The sequence below is a fragment of the Tupaia chinensis genome, unplaced genomic scaffold (assembly GCF_000334495.1).
Source record: "Tupaia chinensis unplaced genomic scaffold, TupChi_1.0 Scaffold000270_1, whole genome shotgun sequence".
NCBI classification, from domain to species: domain Eukaryota; kingdom Metazoa; phylum Chordata; class Mammalia; order Scandentia; family Tupaiidae; genus Tupaia; species Tupaia belangeri.
The window spans coordinates 3,689,979-3,710,874 of NW_006159750.1; the positions used below are offsets into that span (position 1 = coordinate 3,689,979).

Here is a 20,896-nt window from a genome sequence, read left to right on the forward strand (position 1 = left end):
GAATCTCATCTAATGGAGTTCATTCCTATTCATTATTAACGTTGAAAAGGTTTGGCACACACTTCAGAGCCTGTGTATGTGTTGAGTATTGAGGTTGCCATGGTGAATGTGAAGGAGTCAACTCAAGTTCAGTGAGAAAAATAGTGGAACTACCAGCCCTTTATATCCATGCAAATCCACAAATGTTAAGACGTAAACTAATCACCCAACCTTCAAATTTGTTTCCAAGTTGCATAGTTTCGCTCATAAAAAAGTAAACTTGATGGGACCAGCAGTTAGTGTAATGGCTATGTCGCTGGACTCCCGCGTAGTCCACTGTGGTTCGAGTCCCAGACCCGTGGCTTAAACTCACACTAGGTGCGTGTGCGTGCATGCCCAAGGTCCCGAGAGGAGAATGGAGGAGAAGGGATTGCAGTGTGGCCATCCCATCTGGGGGGGTGATTTCCTGCTTTCTGTCTCTCTGTCTCTGTCTGTTTGGTGAGTGCACACGCCCTATAGCAAAAACCTCTCCAAAAAAAAAAAAAAAAAAAGTAAACTTGACACACCTTTTTTATACTTCAAATGTTCTTGATAATCTGTCATAGTCCTATGTTAATATGAATGAATTCATCCAGAATGCACTGCATTTTGTGAAGTAATTATTATTTCTAGGATGAATGAAGACTAGATAAATGTAAGGGATATAAAGCATGAAATGTAATGGTTTCTGGCCCCTGGGAAGACAACATCCAAAGAAGGACAACTTTTCCGAATAGTAGTATCTAGGATATATTTCAAATGCTTAATGATTAATATTTAATTATATTTTCTGATGCTAGTAATGATTGCATTTGGGTTGAAATAGTCTTATTTTTGGAAAAAAGCGATAACAACTGGGGCCAGTAGATGGCATGGTGGTTAAGATGCTGGTCTCCCACATGGCCAACCATGGTTCGAGCCCTGAACCCAGTGGCCTGAAAATCACACCAGGCACATATTCTTCTGTGCCCAAAATCCCAAGAAGAGAACAGAGGAGAAGGTGTGGCCATCCTCCCAGGGTGTGATTTCTCACTTTCCCTTTGTCTGTCTCTTTTCTCCTCTCTCCCTCTTTCTCTGATGAACCACATGCCCTATGGCAAAAACCTTAAAAAAAAAAAAAAACGACTTGATATAAGTGCCCCTACTTTGTACTTCTCATGAAGGGGTAGAGACAAAGATGAGAAACACACCCCCACAGTGAAGGAGCATACCCTCTGCTAAGGGAAAGGAAAATGGCAGAGATAGCAGTGCTCACCAAAAAGGCCAGTGTTTCACCACACTGGCCAGCTTCCCTTGTAATTCACTGACCAGTTTCGGCCAATAGACTATGACTACAAAATGGCACCACTTACTCCCAAGCCATGGAACTAAGAAGCAGTAATCTTGAAAGTCACATGTCAGGTTGGTGGTTGCAAGATAGAATTGACCTAGCTCCTCAAGCCATTGCTTAGAAGGGATCTCCTGTGGAGAGCCACTAATCCCACAGTAAACAGTATATGTGTGAAAAACAATCTCTTATGTGTTAAAGCCACTGGGATTTGTTATTAACAGTTATCACCACACAGTCTCACCTTGGCAAATAAATAAAACCTTCATGTAAATCAATTAGAGAACAATTTAATTCAGACTACAATTGGGTGGTCAAGGTGCATTAATGACTGGCAAAGCCAGGACATAAAATAAAGGAAGGATAGAGCTTGGGACTGTAAGGAGAAAAGGGAATATGGTGCAGGAGAAGGAAACAATGAAAGCCAAACACAACAGTTCTGAAAATGAGACCAACTGGATCACAGAGCAGATTTCCCCAGAAAAAGAGACATTTTTGTCATCAGGTGTTCTGTGAACTGGTGCACATTCTTGCTACTTATTAACTTAACACAAGAATCCCCTGCCAATGGCCTGGATGATCACTGCTTAGGGCATGAACCTTTCCTTGCATAAATACTACTAGAATATAAAAGGTCTACCTAGTTCATTAATCTTTAACTCTTAAAGTACCAGTCAGAGGTTTAGAGAAGGTTTCCCCCCCAGCTTTTCCAGCATCTAGTCATTTCTCTCTCTCTCTCTCTCTCTCTCTCTACCAGTGAGAGGTTTAGAGAGGGTTTCCCCCCCAACTTTTCCAGCATCTAGTCATCTCTCTCTCTCTCTCTCTCTCTCTCTCTCTCTCGGTCTTCACTCACTCATCTGTCCACTAAGTCTTCCCTGAGGTAAAACGCCAATTAGGTATGGTTCTTATCATTGGGAGGCCTATATCTAACTGAAGAGATGGACATGAAGTCACTTATAACGAATGCGGTAAATTCTGTGATAAAGGTAAACATAAGGACGCGGGCACTCTGCTGCAGCGGGAAGTAGTGCAAGTGCCCTGCAGAGCTGGCAGTCACATGGCTCATGGCAGGTTCAAATCCCTGCACTGCTGAGGACACACTGGGCCCATGTATGTAGGCACCCAGAATCCTGAGGAGCTGGAGGGCTGGAGAAAAGAATATCAGCATGACAAGGCATAGTGGAGGGTACGTCTCCTGCACTTACATGCACACACGTCTGCATATGCACATGGGCTATCTATCTTTTTTTTTTTTTTTAAAGTATCTATTAGATACCAGGGGATCACAGAGGACTGAAAGACTAAGAAAACCCAGGCACTGAGAGGCTAAAAAAGCGTTTGCAAAGTGGAGCAACAGTTGCACTGAGTTTTTTTAAAAATGAATATAAGTTCACCAAGCAGATAAGTTATGAAAAGACATTAAAATAGAGGAACAAAATACACTTGGCACATAGATATAAAAAAGGAGGGTGGGGAACTTTGAATAGTTAAACATTTGTGCCATGCATTGAGGAGTATCTTCATTTACTATTGATTGCTAACAGAAATATCTGACACTTGCTTATTTATCAAGAATAGATGATTATTTGGCTAAAGATTCTGGTGGCTGAAAAGTCCAAAGGTGTGGGGCCAGCATCTGATGCTGTAGCACAACCTGGCCAACAGAAGCAGGTATATGCAGCTACAGAGACACCTGTGAGCAGCCATCTTCCTTTATAGCAACCCACTCTCACAAAAAAGGTATCCCTTCTTGTGAAAATGAGAACTCAGTCTGTCTCATGAGACAACATTAATCTGTTCATGAGGGCAATGCCTACATGATGCAAATACCTCTCACTAAAGGTCTCACCATAGTAATGACACTGGGGACCAAATTCTAACACATTAACCTTTGGAGGACACACCATTACATAACCATTATACAAACCATAACAGAGGAGTGGAAAGGTAAAAATAGGACTATGCCACTTTGGGAAAGCAAAACATTATAAGGAATAGAAAGTATAGTAAGCAAAAAAAGTGACACATCAGACTTGATGTTAATAAAAATCATTTTAGAAGGAGTAAACAAGAGACAATGAGATGTTTAAATCTATAGCAATAATGTATCAGTGGATTCTAAAGAGACTGCAGAGAATGAAGAAAGGTAAGTGCATAAAGATGACAGACAGGGAGTAATCAAAGCTGACACCCAGGTTTGTGAGAGTATATGGATAAGGGACTTCAAGACAGGGAATAAAAGAAAGAAGTGTGCAGCAGTGACTAATAAGGTTGGTTTTATTTATGAAAAATTTGAGGTCATGCCAAGAAAGCTGGGTAGGTAAGAAGAAGATAGGTAAGAAGAAGACATTTTTGAACCCAGAGTTCCAGGAGAGAAGGCTTATACAGAAACAGACCTTGTCTACCTTGGCGTAGCTTGTAGCTAACAACCAGGCAATGCATTATGTTACCAAAGAATGGTATGGGTAATACGACTTACTGTTAAGGAGTGACAAGGAGATGGTTAACAGTATCAAATGATAAATGTCAAGTCGGATAAAGCCTGAAATGTGAAGATCAGTGGATCTTAAAATGAAAAGGTAGAGTGGGAGATTCTCTAGCTTTCGTTTAGCCCCTGGGTTAAGCTGTTATTTTGTACAACTAGTACCTCTCCTCTGGTTGATCACACCCTTCTACAAATATGTCTGATGTTGATTAAGACAGCCTACTCCTCTCTCTGGACTTGATCTTCACATCAACTATCCAACGTTTATGATGTTGTAACTGATCCTATCAGTTACAGCTTTCTGTACGAGTGGACTCCTGACTGACACATCAGAATCTCTTCTTGTCTCTTGAAAATATAGCTGGACTATGTTGAGCATTGGAGCTAGAAAGCCCTGTAAAGTTAGAGTGAATCTTAAACCACCTATGATTTAATATTATGGGGGCATCTGGGTTACATAAACATTTGAGTTTGTCTTAAATCAGTACTAGTTAATGGTGTAAAATATGGCTTTGGAGTGCTTTCCCTTAAAGTCAGGTTCTGAAATTGTATCACATTCTCCTCCATACAATAGCTTCATTCCAGCAAACTATGTCTCCAGGTCCTGATGCACCTTTTCTTTCATCCTCCCTTACCCACAGCCACATTTCCCTCAAACACTATGTCAGGCATGGAATGCCATATTGCTGAACTGATGCAAGCCATTACTCTTGGACACCAAATAAAGGACTAGGCAAGACTTAAGCCAATGCTGGGACCCTCAGCAGGCAGGAAAACAGCATAGAAAATCCAGTTTGTCCATGATGTCAAAAGGGTACTTATTTCGCTGCATTCACATCAGAGCCACCAAGCTCACTCACTCACTCTACACATGATGTGTACCTATATACCAGCACACAGAGAGGTGAGCTTGAGGAGAGGATGTCTCAATTTCTAACTTTCAGAGGCACCTGTTTGAGAATGGGGGAGAGATGGGTAATAGTGGAAGAGATTTCTCTTTCCCCTGAGGACATCTTTATTTATAGAGTTACCTAGCAAATCCTAATCTAAAAGTAGATAGAGAAATCTAGGCAGCTTCCTATATTCCGTACCAGTAATTCACTGACTATGAGCATTTGATATCATTGGTTTCTTCAAAATCAAGAGAAAGAAAGGACATAAAGAGAGGAGAGACAGAGGAGAGAGAGAGAAAGGAGAGAGAGAGAAAGGGCACACGAATGCAGAACAGGAGAACAGAGGCCAACAGAAGGATGCAAAGCCGAGAATCAAGAGGACAAGGAAAAATGTTCAAAACTCCATAAAGCAAATTTAACCAGAGATTTTAAAAAACCTTTTCCTGCTTTATAATGGATTATATAAAAAGTTAGAGGATGGTGCTACCTTTTAATGGATGGTATCTGTCTACGTAAGCATTATCTATAATCTGCAAGGCACTAACAATCTTATTCTAAGTTTTGTATGTTCATATTTTTATGACCCAATTTTCTCACCTTACAATTTTTTTAAGAGATTTTTTTCCTATAGGGTATGTGAGCTCACCAGGGAGACAGAAAGAGAAAGACAGAAAGTGAGAAGTCACCCCCTGGCCCTCCAGGCCATGCTGCAATCCTGTCCCCATTCTCCTGCTGGGATCTTGGGCACACATTCACATGTGCCCGACATGAGTTGTAAGTCTCTGGGTGTGGGATTCAAACCACAGTTGCCCATGTGGGAGTTCAGTGGCATTACCAATACACCATCTACTGGTCCTACTCTCATATTAAAATTAAGAAGCCCAGAGCAGGTGGCACGATGGTTACATCACTGGACTCCCACATGGTCGACCCACAGTTTAAATCCCAAGTCCTGCAGCTTAAAAAACACATCAAGTACATGTGTGTAATGCTATGGTTTGAATAATAGTGTGGTCCCAATGGTTCACCTTTTAGAATTTGGTCCTCAATGTGATAGTCTTGGCAGGGTAGTTAGACTAGTTAGACATTTAAGAAGTGAGGCCTAGAAGCAGTGTTTGGCTCTGAGGGGCACTGCCCTCATAATGGATTAATACTGTTAGCTTATTCTCTCTTAAGAGAGAATAAGTTCTCATTCTTGTGAAAAGGAGTAGGTCCTGTGAAACTGGGCCGTTGTAAGAGATGGCTGCCCATGGGTTACTCAACCCCACTCTCTCAGCACACACACTTGTTCCTTCCTGCTACTATCAGGTGTTTGCAACACAGGTCTAGAGGCCAGTCAGGTGCTGGCTCCAGGTGCTTAGACTTTGTGGGAAAGTCACAGAGGGAATAAATTATGGAGCCAGGATCAAACCAGACCAAGACTCTAGAACTTAGTTTTACTGGCATTGCAGGCTAACTCCCAACACCAAAAGACAGATACATTGATTGAAATAATGACCAAGTAACAGACACATAGAAATACACTACTCTTCAATCTGGCTAGACCAGGATTCCCAACTGTTCCTGTTACTTTTTTAACATCAAAGTTAAAGTTTTAAAATCCTTTTTTAAAAAGAATTATTTATTTAATTTCATTTATTCGCTCATTTATTTTAATTTGACCAGAGAGAGACACAGAGAGAAAGAAAGAAATTGAGAAAGCAAGCCATCAGGTCCAGGACTCGAACCATGGTGAGCCATGTGGGCATGTCCAGAACCTTAACCACCATACCACCTGCTGGCTCCTTAAATTATGTCCTACTTGTGTATCACTTTAAAGTTTGGTTCTCATTCATTTTTATAGACAGATTTACTCCAGACCATAAAAACAATAAAGATATAGAATGAACCCATGTCTTTCAAAAAAAGTGACTTCTCACTAAACACCTCAGATTAAAACAGTGAGTGTTTATTGTGTCCAGGCACTATAGTAATCATCAATATTACCTCACTGAATCTTTACAACAACCCTCTAATTTACATTTTAAAGATGAACAGACCAAAGCTCAGACTGTTTAAGTAGATTCCTCCAGCTCAGGAACCTAGCAAAAAGCAGAGCTAGGATTTGGCCCATCTTCCATTTAGAACACAACAGCCATGTCACTTTGTACGTATGGACCGCAACTCATCAAAACAGGACCACGGGGACCAGCGGTTGGTGTAACGGATATGTTGATGGACTCCCATGTAGTCAACCACTGCTTGAGTCCCAGACCCAGTGGCTTAAACTCATGCCGAAAACTCATACACACATACACTCATGTGTGTATGCCCAAGATCCCGAGAGGAGAATGGAGGAGAAGGGATTGCGGTGTGGCCATCCCCCCGGGGGGTGATTTCTCGCTTTCTGTCTCTCTGTCTCTCTTTGTCTTTCTGGCGAGTGAACGCACCCTATAGCAAAAACTTCTCAAAAAAAAAAAGAAAAGAAAAAGAAAGAAAGAGGAAAAGAGGACCACGGATTTATAAAAATACATTAGGCGACCAACCACAAATAACATGTTAATTATCCTCAAAGAGTTTAAAAAGATAGGATATATAAAGATGAAAGAACAAAAATTTAAGTAATAAGCTGTATGATGTAGACAATTAAAGACTACCAATAACTGATAATATTTCTACAGTCATTTACAACTTCATAGCCTGTTCCTGACATTCAGACAGATGTGAGTGATAACTTTGTCTTGCCTACTTAATCTTGAGCAAGCTGCGTGAGCTCGCTGACCCCATCAGAAGATGAGATGCTGTTCTAAAGAAACAACAAACTCATGCAGGAAGATGTCCAGGACAGCACCCAGGCCGGGAGGCACAGTACAAGTGTTCAGCCATTGCAAGGATCTATCTCCTAGCAGCTGCCTGTTTCTAGCACAGAGAATGGCACATGAGACCCTTTAAAAATGTCAACTGGAAAAGCAAAGTGAGGAATAAACCATCATCTCAGTCTTCCAAAAGGATTCACCTTTTGTACAATTGTTCATTTTCTGAACTCAGCTCTGAAATGAGCTATTCTCTGTTTCACTCTTCTTCATATTATCCAAAATAATTCAATGTCCACCTTTTCCTTTGGGAAAATCAAAGGTTAACATGGCTACCTTTTGAACTCAAGCTGTTAAAGATCCTTTTTTGTGTTCAAAAAGTTTTACTGATTTTTGAAAGGTCTTATTGATAAAACACAGAGAAACTCAGGGGAAAAGGACAAAGAGAAAGTAGAAGAAAGAGAAAGAATAAAGAGGGCAGAAAAGAAAGAGAAGGAAGAGAGCCCAAGAGGATCAGATAGAGGCAAAAGGCGATGGAATGCAAAACTGCCAACGGCCTTAGAAACTGACTCATGTAACAATCATGGGGCATTATTTTTAAAAGCCAAAGGGAAAATATTTACATCAAATCCAAAGGATGCAGCTCTTAGTTAAATACTGGAAAATGACAATGTATTCAATTCATTAACTCATGGATTAGTCTGTGTGATGTTTACTTTTGATGCCGTTAGCATTTCTCAAGTAAATATGTAAGAGAATAAGAAAGTTAAGAACTAAAGAAAGAAATGAATATTTTCTCTGTGTTTTGTTACTCTGTTTACTTGTTTGGGCTGTATTCGTGCAGTTTTCATGAAACATTTAGGGTCTGGAATTAATGAAATGGGTGACTGACCAAGTCCTTGATGACTTCTGCCTCCATGGTGTATATAAAAGTCATGTGAGTTTTAAGCAATTTGAAACAAAGTCATACAGAAAAATGACATGAATTTTAAACAGTTTTCTAATTGTGCTTATGAAGGATAGTTCCAAAGCAGATATGTTATAATAAAAACATATTAAGAGTAAATTAGGCCTTAATTATGTTTAGCAAGTGCTATGTCCTCATTAAAAACAGAACCACAACAATAAACATGACTTACCACCAGAATTAACTCTGCCACAATTGTCTACTCTTCCCAAACATTCCTTGTGTGCTCTTGCTCCACACTTAAAACATAAATAGCCTTGATAAAATGTTCCTCTGAAAGGTAAAATTAGAGGGTGATATATTACAAGGTGCTAAATTCTGCCTATGTGAAATCATCAGTACAAGAGGGAAAAAAGGCATCCCAGCACTACACAAGGCCCTTCTCAGCACAGGGGGAGAGGACCTTCCTGGAGGTTCTAAAGGGGAATGTCCAGGTACAACCCCTGGCGAAGATCTGTTGGGCCCAAACTGTGGAGGGCATATCCCTACTCTAGAACATTAAGAAGTCTGAAACACTTAGCAATTATGCTGGTGTCTTTCAACTGGAAAACAGGCCCAAGCAAGCTTACCTCAGGAGCATCTGGCAGACTTTGCAGGATGTAACCCGAGTGAAGGTGTGCATCTTGAAGTCATGGAAATTGGAGTCTGCGTAGTCTGGCCTTATGTTTGATCTATTAAAAGAGGAAAAGTAACTTCCTATAGAAAGTTTCCCAACAAAGCTGCAGCCTAGTCATCTAAAGCTTAAATTTATCAAAATTACATTGAGTAGGGATCTGATTCAGGGAAATAAACTCTTGTTTGCTTTCATAGTTTATTTAATGTTACACTGTGTATCATTACAGCTTGTAAAATGAATTTTCTCAGCAAGAATACACTGTATATTCATCCAGTTAAAGATATTACATTACACATTATCATCAACAGATAATTTTCCATTTGTATCCCTTAAAAATTTTTGCTTCTTTCTTTTCCCCCTTGATTCGCTTCCTCTTATTCGAAATGCCTTCTAAGCCAAAAGTGTGCTATGCATTAAAATATGTACCCAATCTGGCTGCATGGGAGTCAGCAACAAGAAAGAATATAAGCAGGCTAACCCTTCTCAGAATTGTGTGCTCCCAGGGAACATTACACAATGGCCACATAGGTCAACCTGCATGAGACAAAACAAACCCTGCTGGGTATGCATGCTGTGTGACAGTTTCTTTCTCTAGCCATGTCGCTGAAGTGATATGATTGTTTTTTTGTTTTTTCCTTCTGGCCATGTCACTGAAATGAACTAGCTGAGAGGGTGGGAGAGAAGGGAAAGAACTGCTACATTTCCAGAGTTCATAACTAAATTGGTGTGTGGATTTTGTAATGGTCTGTTAAAATGAGTAATGTGGGCCTGGCAGGTAGCGTGGTGGTTGAGGTGCTAGACTCCCACATGGCTGACTGTGGTTCAAGTCCTGAACCTGGTAGCTTGCTTTTTCACTTTCCCTTTCTCTCTCTCTCTTTCTGGTCAAATTAAAAAATAATAATAACAAATAAAATAAATGAATCTTTAAAATTAGTAATTTAAAAGAAAGGTTTGAAATAAAGCATCAGTAGGATCATTAGAAATGTCTTCCTTAAACAATTCACTTTTCTTGAAGTCCAAATAAAAAGTTAACAGAGTTTGATCATTTACATTTTGTATCTATATTATACACATGTACAACAAGAAATTAATATATATAGCATGAACAAAGTAATTTCATTGTGTGTTTGCTTGCTGCCACATATGGTGGCAACCAGGGGTGATTCATTACCTTATCTGACCTTTATACAAATCTTACCTGCCTAGCAGTAATAATATCACTAGTTTACAGACAAGAAACTGAGGTTTCCTGTAAAGTAAACTTAACTTTAAAGCAGAATCAGGATCTCTAACCCAGGTCTATGCTCTTAGCCATCGATAGCTATAGTGTGAAAAGGAAATTAACAATACTCATTAAGGGACCAGCAGTTGGCGTAATGGCTGTATCGCTGGACTCCCATGTAGTCCGACTGTGATTTGAGTTCTGGTGGCTTAAACTCACACCAGGCGCGTGTGCATGCATGCCCAGATGCAGAGAGGAGAATGGAGGAGAAGGAATTGTGGCATGGCCATCTACCCTGGGGGGGGGGGGGCGTGATTTCTCACTTTCTGTCTCTCTATCTCTCTCTGTCTTTCTGGCAAGTGCATGTGCCCCATAGCAAAGACCTCTCCAAAACATAATAATAATAATAAAAATACTCATTAAATAATTAGATGTTTCTGTTCGGTAGGTATGTAAAACAAAGAAAAGAAAGAAAGCTAAATTAGCCATCTCTGGATTTTTTGATGTTATTCCTGTTTTAGCCATGTCTCTGAAGAAAGCAAGAAAATTAGAATAGGGTAAGTTTAGAACAGACACAAATCAGAGGTACATCAGAAAGCTGAGAGGCTGCACTCCAAGATATTACGCGCGATTTGAGAGACTGTAGGCAAAGTTTGAGATCCTGATGAGCTAGGATTTCCCTTCTATAGAACACAGCGACTCTCCACCACACAGAGCCTCAGTGTAATGAAGCATTACACAGGCGGGCGGCCAGGCATCAATCTCTGAAGTACCAGTAGAAGCCTTATGAAAAAACATTCACAAAAGCAATTGGAGTAGCAGGCAGTGATGCAGAAGTGTCAGAGAGGTCAGCCTTCCAATCCATCTGCTGAATATGAGCGTGCTAAAAATGAAATCAAATATTAGTGCCATCTGGGATTTCTCTGCTCTGTGCTTCTGGTGACCTCACTTTTTAGGAAAATGTTCTACTGCATGCTTAAAAGTATGGTCATTTCCATAGAGGCATTACTGTGTCGCTGATTAAAAATTACAGAGATCTTCTTCAAGAAAAGAAGAGTAGAAAAAAATATAAGGATCTAAAAACAAAACTCTCTTCACATTGGTCAGAAAACATTTGATTCTCAGGTGCATAAAGCCATGCGCTGAAAAAAAAAAACATCAAAATCCATTTCCTTCGCCAGGAAAGGCTGTTGTTTATTTTTACCTGAATACTAAGGTGAAGCAGTCATAGATGAATTGTAAAATAACAATTTTGGTCTTGGGAACCTGAAGAATTCATCAGCCTAAAGTTTTTAAATAAAAAGAGGTCTCTTTCAGGCAGCAACTCATGTAAATAGGTCCCAAACAGGTAAGAATGTAATGAATCTCAGAAGTCGGCCTTATACAAAGGTGGGAAGCCTTTGTCTGAGGTCAAGCCAAACTGTACATAAATAGCTACCTCTTTATCCCCGAGTTGTGTTTGGACGACTAGCATTCAAAACCTTCACCAACTAACCAGTAATAGAACAAATTTTCAGAAGACACAAAGCTGAAAACAGCATCACAAGTACACAAAGAGGACTTTAAAAAATCTTATGACAAACAGTTCTGAAAATATTAACAGTGCCTTAAGGAAAAGGAATGAGACCTGAAGTGGGTTGAATGATAAGGTGGAACTGAGAACTTTTTTTGAACTCTAACCGCATATTATTTTAAAAATCTAGAATCAAACACCAAAGAATAAAAGTTAACTCTATGACCCTGAAACTGCTACTGTGGCACTACTGAATATGAAAGCAATGTTAAGGACAGAATCTGAAATTAGACTACCTAGACTTAAATCCTAACTTGCAAGTCAGTAGCAGTGAGACTTTAGGGAGTTGGTAACGCACAAATCAGAAATGCTAATAAAACCAAACTCATAAAGTGAAGTAATGCCCGTAAAGCGCTTAGAACAGTGCCTGATCCAGAGCTGATATTCAAGCAGTGTTAGCTATGAGTTATGAAGAGATGATTTCAAATCCACATAATAATGGTCAGATCAGGATAGTGCTTTATAAATGTGCTAAACAAAGCCCCCAGAGTATTCCAGTTTTCCTGAGAAATTTCCCTCAGAAAGGCAACTATATATGCCCAAATATAACCTTCTAAGTGCAATACAAATACGGATACTCAGGAGAGGACATATATGAAAAAGCCCAAGGAATTAGGTGAAATCCTACCAAATGCCAACTGAAAAGAGAGATATCAAAGCACATGGCTTGGGGACCAGCAGATGGCATAATGGCTACTATGTTGACGGACTCCCATGTAGTCAACCACCGTTCAAGTCCCGGACCCAGTTGCCTTAAACTCACACTGGGTGCGTGTGCATGCGTACCCAAGATCCTGAGAGGAGAATGGGGGGAGAAAGGATTATGGTGTGGACATCCCCACTGGGGGATAATTTCTCACTTTCTGTCTCTCTGTCTCTCTCTGTCTTTCTAGCAAGTGCACATACACGTCCCCTAAAGCAAAAACCTCACCAAAAAAAAAAAAAAAAACGTGGCTTCTAGCCTATGGGGACGCAGCAATCAAACACAGTAAATGGGCTGGATGGGAAGGATTGGGGATGTAGATTGGAGCAGATGAAGGCAAAGAAATATCGGGATTGTAAATTGTGAAAAACACAGGACACAAAGTGGTCCAAAACAGCATTTATTGCATACTTCTAGTGCACCAGATTGCTAGACTCTTCATATATTTTTCACATTCACTTCTCACTCAACATCTACAAGGCAGAATCATTCATTCATTTCATAAATATGTACTACCTACCAAACACACAGGTTCTAACAGGAATAGAAAGAAGGATCCCTTAGCTGGAGCCCAGCGAGTAAAGAAGCGATTAAGAGATGAGGAAAAAAGAGGTCAGTGTGGGCCAAGCCAAGAGGAAAAAGAGAAGAGACTTTATACAAGGATTGTTATCACAGGCAAGTCACAATAATAATAATAATAATAAGTTTTTAAAATCTCTATGCCTGGGACAAGAGATGGCATAATGGTTACATCGCTGGATTCCCACATCATCAGCAACAGGTCAAGTCCTGGACCCGGTGGCTTAAACTCACACTGGGTACATTTGCATGTGTGCCAAAAACCCTGAGAGGAGACTGGAAGTGAAGGGATTGTGATGTGGCCATTCCCCCTGGGAGGGGGGTGATTTCTCACTTTCTGTCACTCTGTCTCATTTTTGTTATAGGGTGCATGTACTCATAACTGCTGGTCCCAGGCCCATTATTAATTATACTAATCAGGAAGTCAAAAATTCATTAAAGCAAGAATGTTGGTACTCAGGGCTCCTTATAACTTCCCACATTCTCCACAGCTTGTCTCTTCTTTCCTGGTTCCAGAGCAGGCTCCCAGCCCAGGACCCCACACTGGGCCTCTTCTCCATTACCCAGACCTGCAGCCTCACTGCTCCTCAGGCATCTCAAAAGCAGCACATACAGAACTTAACCTCCAGGCCTTTCCATATGTATCTGATTCATTCACTCTTTCTTCCATCCTAGAAACTTAAGTCAGTAAATTCTTCCCTCTGCCTCATTCCCTTTACATATTCATCTTCCTTTACGTTTTGATTTCTCCTTTCCTGAAACTATGACCAATTTCTGACAATACAATCCCTAAAATACCAACTCAAAAACTCTGGTTACACACACACACACACACACACACACACACACTCTGATGCTATTTCTCTAGAGAATACTAATAACAGTTACCAGAGTTGGGGATAGGAGCAATATTTAAATTCAAATATGTTGGTCTCTACCACACTTTACTTGACACCTGTCCAGTTAAATAAACTTCCTGAGTTTTCACTAACTCAGTACAGTCCTAAAAGAAATCACCAAATAGCTATAAGAGTGTTTGCATGTCCACCTCCTCATCAGCATACATTGATGCTTGAGGATGGGAGCTATTTCTTCTCCTTTTTACCCTCTTCTTTAGAATTAAGAAACATTCTACCAGGAAAATTAACTGCTAGAATTGATGGTTGATGGAAATAAAAAATACATAAATTTATGCCTTTACTGTAGTGTTTTCTTCACTTGTTTTCCGAAGGTTATCCTTTGCCACGCTATCGAATGGAAAGATGGAGGAAGTATAGAACAGATGAAAAACATTTATACTAATCCAAAAAAGTTCTATGTCCCATATAAAAAAATGTTTAGAAAAACATGATAAACCAAATTTCAATGAATTGTTATGTCTCTCTCTTTACTTTCCCTCTTCTTTGTGAGAAAATATTATTTAGTCTTTTTCCAAAGACTATAAGGTTACTCAGATAGAAATATATTTCAGCAGTGCAACAGCATAGTTAGTAATATAGCTAGTCATTAATTTAAAGCATATATGTTTAAAATTAAGATTTTCTTTTATCTTAATCATAAAATTTAAATCCTGATAATAACATTAGCAATATAGTTTTAAAACACAGAAGGCAAATATAAGCAAAATGAAACTATTTACAATGGTCATGTCCAATTACAGAGGAATTGAGATGAGAACAAATTTATGATATCATGCTATCTTATTCCGTCAGTGTCACTAATATTCAAGTATCACCACTATCGACACTGTGAGAATTAGGTAAAATACATAAAGTAGCTTATTTCATCATATTACATTGAAAGTAAAGGTGATCTAGAACCAGATATTGGTGCTCCAAAAATACTGGTCTCAGAAGCCACCAGGTGGCATAGTGGTTAAGGCACTGGACTCCGGTACGGCCCACCACAGTTTAAGTTCAAGACCTGGTGGCTTAAAATTCAACTCTGGATGTATGTGCATATATGTGTGCTCAAAAGCCCAGGAGGAAAATGGAGAAGGGATTATGGTGTGGATATTCCCCCAGGAGGGTGATTTCTCACTTTCCCTCTCATGGTCTCTTTAGCAAACTTATGTGCCCTATGGCAAAAACCTTAAGGGATAAAAAAAATCCTGTCTGAATGGAGCAGGTTTTTTGCCTAACCAAAAATAGATAGATAAATAAATTAAAAAGTACAAATACATATGGCTATATGTATGTTTTACTAAAATCTAGAAAATATACATTTTGGCAAACAAATACCAAATATAGATTACTTTAGTGTGAATATCCTTTAAGAAAACAGTGAAAGAATCTTAATTTTTGTATTGTTATTCTATTAAATTACTCCCCATGGTATATCAAGATGGGTGCATCTCTTTTGCATCCTTCTATTAACAGCTATTATCTTAAATGTCAATAAATTACTTAAGTAATATAATACTTCTTTCCAAAGCAAACATTTTAAAATATAAAAAACATTAATATCTGTAGGATATATAGATATATCATGACTCTTTTCAAGTATGGTTTTGAAAATATATATGACAATTTATCACAATAAATAATTGGGGGGAAGGAATTAGATCATCACAACAGATGCTAAGAGAGAAACATCTTATAAAATGTATCATATGCTAAATAAACTAGGTGAAATGCTAAATAAACTAGGGGTTGAAAGATAGACTTTCCTCCTCTTTTTTGTTTTTGTTTTTGTCTTTGTCATAGGGCACATGTGCTCACTACAGAAATACAGAGAGAGGGAGGGAATGTGAGAAATCATCCCCCAGAGGGGTTGGCCATACTACAGTCTTTTCTCCTCCATTACCCAGCTGGGATTTTGGACACACACACACACACACACACACCAGGCATTATTTTCAATCCTTCAGGTTTGGAACTGAAACTACAGCCAGCCACGTGGGAATCCAGCACCTTAACTACCGCGCCACCTGCTGGCCCTAAGAGATAGTTTCTTAAAATGATAAAGAATACAAAACTAAAAGACAATAGAAAACATACTTAATATAAAACGCTATCACAATTAAAATCAAAGTTCCTGTGTCTGACTATATTATTAGATATTGTTCTGGAAGATCTCATCAATGTAATATGAAAAGAAAAATAAATGTGAGTGATAAATACTATTTTTAAAATTACATAGAATTATCATTTGTAGATTACATTATTGATATTATTGGGAAAAGCCAAAGGAAGAAACAGAAAACCAATGTAACTATTAAGAGAAAAAGACATAATCAGTAAATCCACATGGGCTTCTACTATTCTCTAGCAGTGAACGTAGTAATATGTATGATGAGTCTCTTGAGACTCAGAATTCGAGGATCTGGGGGAGGGGTCATACAGATACACTCTGCCTATATGATCAGCCATAAGTATTCAAAATTCCAGGATGAAAGTGACAGATCGTCATAAATCATGAATGAAAAAAAAAATTAAAGTCTAGGCAGTCTGGCACAATGAAATTCAGTACTCCTGGAATACTGAATAACCTTATCATTTACTTTATAGGAAACATTTGAAAAGCCACATTCCCAGGTGCTGGCCAGTGACCAGTCAACCCTGCAAGATCCTTCAAAGACAGCAATTTTAAACCTACTATATTAACTCTTTTCTGCACAAAAATGTCTAAGAAAAATTCTGGCACAAAACATTTAGGTTCTGTATGTGTGTAAGATTTAAACATTAACTGAGGAAAATTTTTTTTTAATTCACAAAAATAAAAGTTGCATGGCAGACTCCTAAATAAAAAGAATATTTTACCATAAATACATAATCTCCAAATTTAAAACAATTCCTTCTCCCTAGACCAACTCTCACATGCACACATAATTAAAATTATACAATTACTTTTTTTTTTTAACTTGACAATTCAACTGGGAAAATAAATGTGTGTATATAGTTGAGAAATTGTCAAATCTATGATGAATTATCTATGATAAATTATCATAGGGAGTATGTGGGAGCCCATCATAACCTAAGGGATAGTAAATTATTTTTTCAAGGTATAGTTATTAAATTTGTATAGAACTGACAACAAAACAGGCAGAAAGATAAAAGAATATAAAGTCTCAAAGGAAACCAAATGTGTTCAAAAAGTTGGCATGTGGTTTTTGTTCAGTTCATTCATTCGTCTGTCCATTCAAACAATAAAAAAAATTCTTTTTTTTTTTTTTGAGATTTTCTGTTGTTATAGGGTATGAATGTTCACCAGAGAAAGAGAGAGAAAGTGGAAAACCACCTCCCAGGGGGCTGGTCATGCCACAACCCCTTCTCCTCCATTCTCCTCTCAGGATTTTGGGCACACACATACATGCACCTGGTATGTGTTTCAAGCCACCAGATCAGGGACTTGAACCATGGTCAGCCATGTGAGAGTCCAGCACCTTAACCATGTCACCACCTGTGGGCCTGATAAAAAACTTATTTTGAAAACATATTAAATGCCAGGGAACAGCAGATGGCATAATGGTTACATTGCTGGACTCCCATGTAGTGGATTGTGGTTTGAGTCCCAGACTCAGCAGCTTAAAATTCATGCTGCCAGATGTGTGTGCATGGCTGCCCAAAATCCCAAGAGGAGAATGGAGGAGAAAGGATTGCAATGTGGTCATTCCCCTTAGGGGGTGATTTCTTGTTTTCTGTCTGTCTGTCTCTGTTTCTCTGTCAAGCACACAGGCCTTATAGCAAAACCTCTCATGATATATATATATATATATATACACACACATACATACACACACACACATACATACATGGTTCTAATACTAATATGTATCAAGCAGTGAGATACAGTCATAAGAAGAAATAAGTGACATCCCTGACTGGTGGTGATGGTGGTGGTGGTAAAAAGAAACATTTAAATAATTCCGCAAATGCTTGTGAACTACAGCTATTATAATTGTTCCAAAAAGAATGTTAAAAACACTTAAAAAATGTGGAATGTGACCTTGTCAGAGAATGATCACTTGAGGTTTTCCTACAAAAACAGTGCTTGAGGTGAGATCTGAAGACAAGCAAGTATTAAACAGGTGAAACGGAATCGAAAGAATGTTCCTGAGAGGGAAAATAATAACTGAAAAAATACGTTTCCAGCTTTCTGAAAAGATTAAGGAAGCTAAATTACTATCATATATTTTATAACAATATAAAATGTAGGCAGTTATAGATTTATACTATTTAATAAATATGTATCACATGTCTGTGATGTGCCATGAATTCAGCAAGGAAAAAGGAATAAGATGTGCAAAACTGCTAACCTTATATTATGGGCTTATATTCCATATTCTTCAAGTATAAGTGCCTGAAGAAAATACTGATGACTACTTTTATAATCTTTAAAGATAGAAAATAAAAATGGCTAGATTTATTTTCATTTTTTTAAAAGCCCTTAAATTAAAAATAATAAAAATTAAAAGACAAAGCAGGGAAATATCTGTAACATGTATATTAAAAGATTAATGTCTTTGAAATCTATCAATACACTTGAAAATCTATAAGGGAAGAAAATAAGGCCAGCTGGCAGTATGATGGTTAAGGCAGCTGGTTCCCACATGGCCAACTGTGTGGTTTGAGTCCTGGAACTGGTGGCCTGAAAAACACACCAGGCACGCGTATGGTAATACAATGCTCTGCAATGGCGAAGCCATATAGCAAGGTCCTGGGTTCATATCCTGAGGCCTCCCTGTTCATGCCAGGTGAGTACATGCATGCCTGTGATCCTGGCTGGCAAAGCCTTGGGTTAGGATCAGTATGGTGACTCTAATGAGTCTCTCCCTCCGAAATCCCATCCTTTTTTTCTCCCTCCCTATCTCTTGCTCTGTCTCCTTCTCTCATGGAAGAAATAAACTTTAAAAACAAGAAAATTAACTATTCGAAATATATAAAAACTATAGATATATAAGATAAACATTTGTGCTGTATCTTCAAATATCAGCTCTACAGACAGTAGACTTTATAATTTAGAAGGAATTTCTAAAACAAATAAAGGGGTATTCTTTTCTTTTTTTCTTCTTTTTTTTTTTTTTTTTTTTAGAGGTTTTTGTCCATGAACCACCTCAAAGACAGAGACAGACAGAGAGACATAAAGAAACAAGAAAGCACCCCCAGGGGGGATGGCCACACCTCAATCCCTTCTCCTCCATTCTCCTCTTGGGATCTTGGGCATGTGTGCACACACACCTGGCGTGAGTTTAAGCCACCAGGTCCAGGACTCAAACCAAGGTCGACTACATGGAAGTCCAGCGACATAGCCATTATGCCAACTGCTGGTCCCAAAAGGCTATTATTGTCTTAATAGAACATTAGTATAAAAATAATTTTTCCATCAGAACTGAAGATAGAGTAAATAAATAAGCATATCTTAGAGCTCAAAGAAGACCTATAGTTGTTTGAAATAGAGACTGATCTTATTTATGAGAACCACATATGGTGAGAGGCACCATTCCCCATACCATCCCCAACATGCAGACCTCTGAACCAGCATGAACATGGATCCAACTTTTTAATTAGAGCAGTAAAGTGTCTCTTATACCCTTAGCATTGCCAACTCCCCATTCGAGGACATCAGAATAGTCTATACAGGTTGTTTTTCATCAAACCACAGACCTTTCTAACATCACTAGTCCTGAGAAAATATTCCTTTTCAAAACAAAACAAAGCAAAACAATGTTTGCCATGTTGTAATCCTCATGGCTCAGGCGTCCACATCACTAGGATAACATGCACACAGCACCATGCCTAGCCTTTAGATTGGACCAGAAATGAACCTGGTCCTCCCATGTAGTCTCACTCTGAGGAGCAGCAGTTTTCCCTAGTGCTCACCACAGAGGAGGGTGAGGTCTGAGAAGGCATTCTTAAATGAAGTAATATCTTAGCCAAAATCTCAAAATAACACTGGTCATTTCACACCTCATATTTAGGTTTTCCTGTAAAACACTTTAAGGGTCTCACTAATGGGGGGGGGGGGGGGGTAATGTGTGTGCGCATGCACGCACATGCATGTGTGTTTCAATTTTCTTTAGCACAAAATTTTCGAAACTAAAACCCAAATATTTATTTTCAAAATATCCTGAATTGTGAAATTATATCCACCAAACAGATCACTGAGAAGTACAAAAGATATATTCCAACTTTCCGTAAATTATCCAAAAGCCTTGTTTTTGCACGATTTACACTGTAACATCATACCATACTATGCTGCTGGTTACTTGAAAGGGCAAGAAAATGAAAAGTCAGTCCTTTAAACACCAAGTGAAAAAAAAAAACAAAAAAAGTTCAAGTAAGACATTATCACCTGTTCCTAAGGATTCAAAAACGAATGAGAACAAAAAGAACAGATTTATAAATCACAACCAGTCTTATTCTTTAAATTCCAAATCACGTATAGTCTTTTATCCAGAGAAAAGAATAAATACTTTCAAAATATCAATAAAAATAAGATAACGCTTGCCTGTGAAAAATACTAGTTTCGTATCTATTATATATTAGACTTCTTTATTTCATTCAACATTGGCTTTAGAGTAATTTTAAAGATACATTTATCACTGCACTTCAGTGTCATCACAAAGAAATTATTGAATGAAATGTAAAGCCAGCTAAATCTATAACTGATATAAAAAAAAAAGCCAGGCTATCTGTAATTTGGGTCTATATTTGTTACAAACTTGGTAACTGGCTTTGGGCACATAATTTTTTATCTTATTTTTAGCATCCTCACCAACC

The 20,896-nt window shown here is 38.5% G+C and overlaps 1 protein-coding gene across 1 annotated transcript in view; it reads right to left on the bottom strand.

Annotated features, from left to right (window-relative positions):
• Positions 1–20,896, bottom strand: part of VAV3 (vav guanine nucleotide exchange factor 3) — a gene marked incomplete at its 5' end in the record, with an annotated part of 378,218 nt that overhangs the window by 126,840 nt on the left and 230,482 nt on the right. The window contains 2 exons of the mRNA XM_027772272.1: positions 8,655–8,755; positions 9,052–9,153. Coding sequence (XP_027628073.1) covers positions 8,655–8,755; positions 9,052–9,153 — 203 coding nt within the window. The remainder of the gene's footprint in view (positions 1–8,654; positions 8,756–9,051; positions 9,154–20,896) is intronic.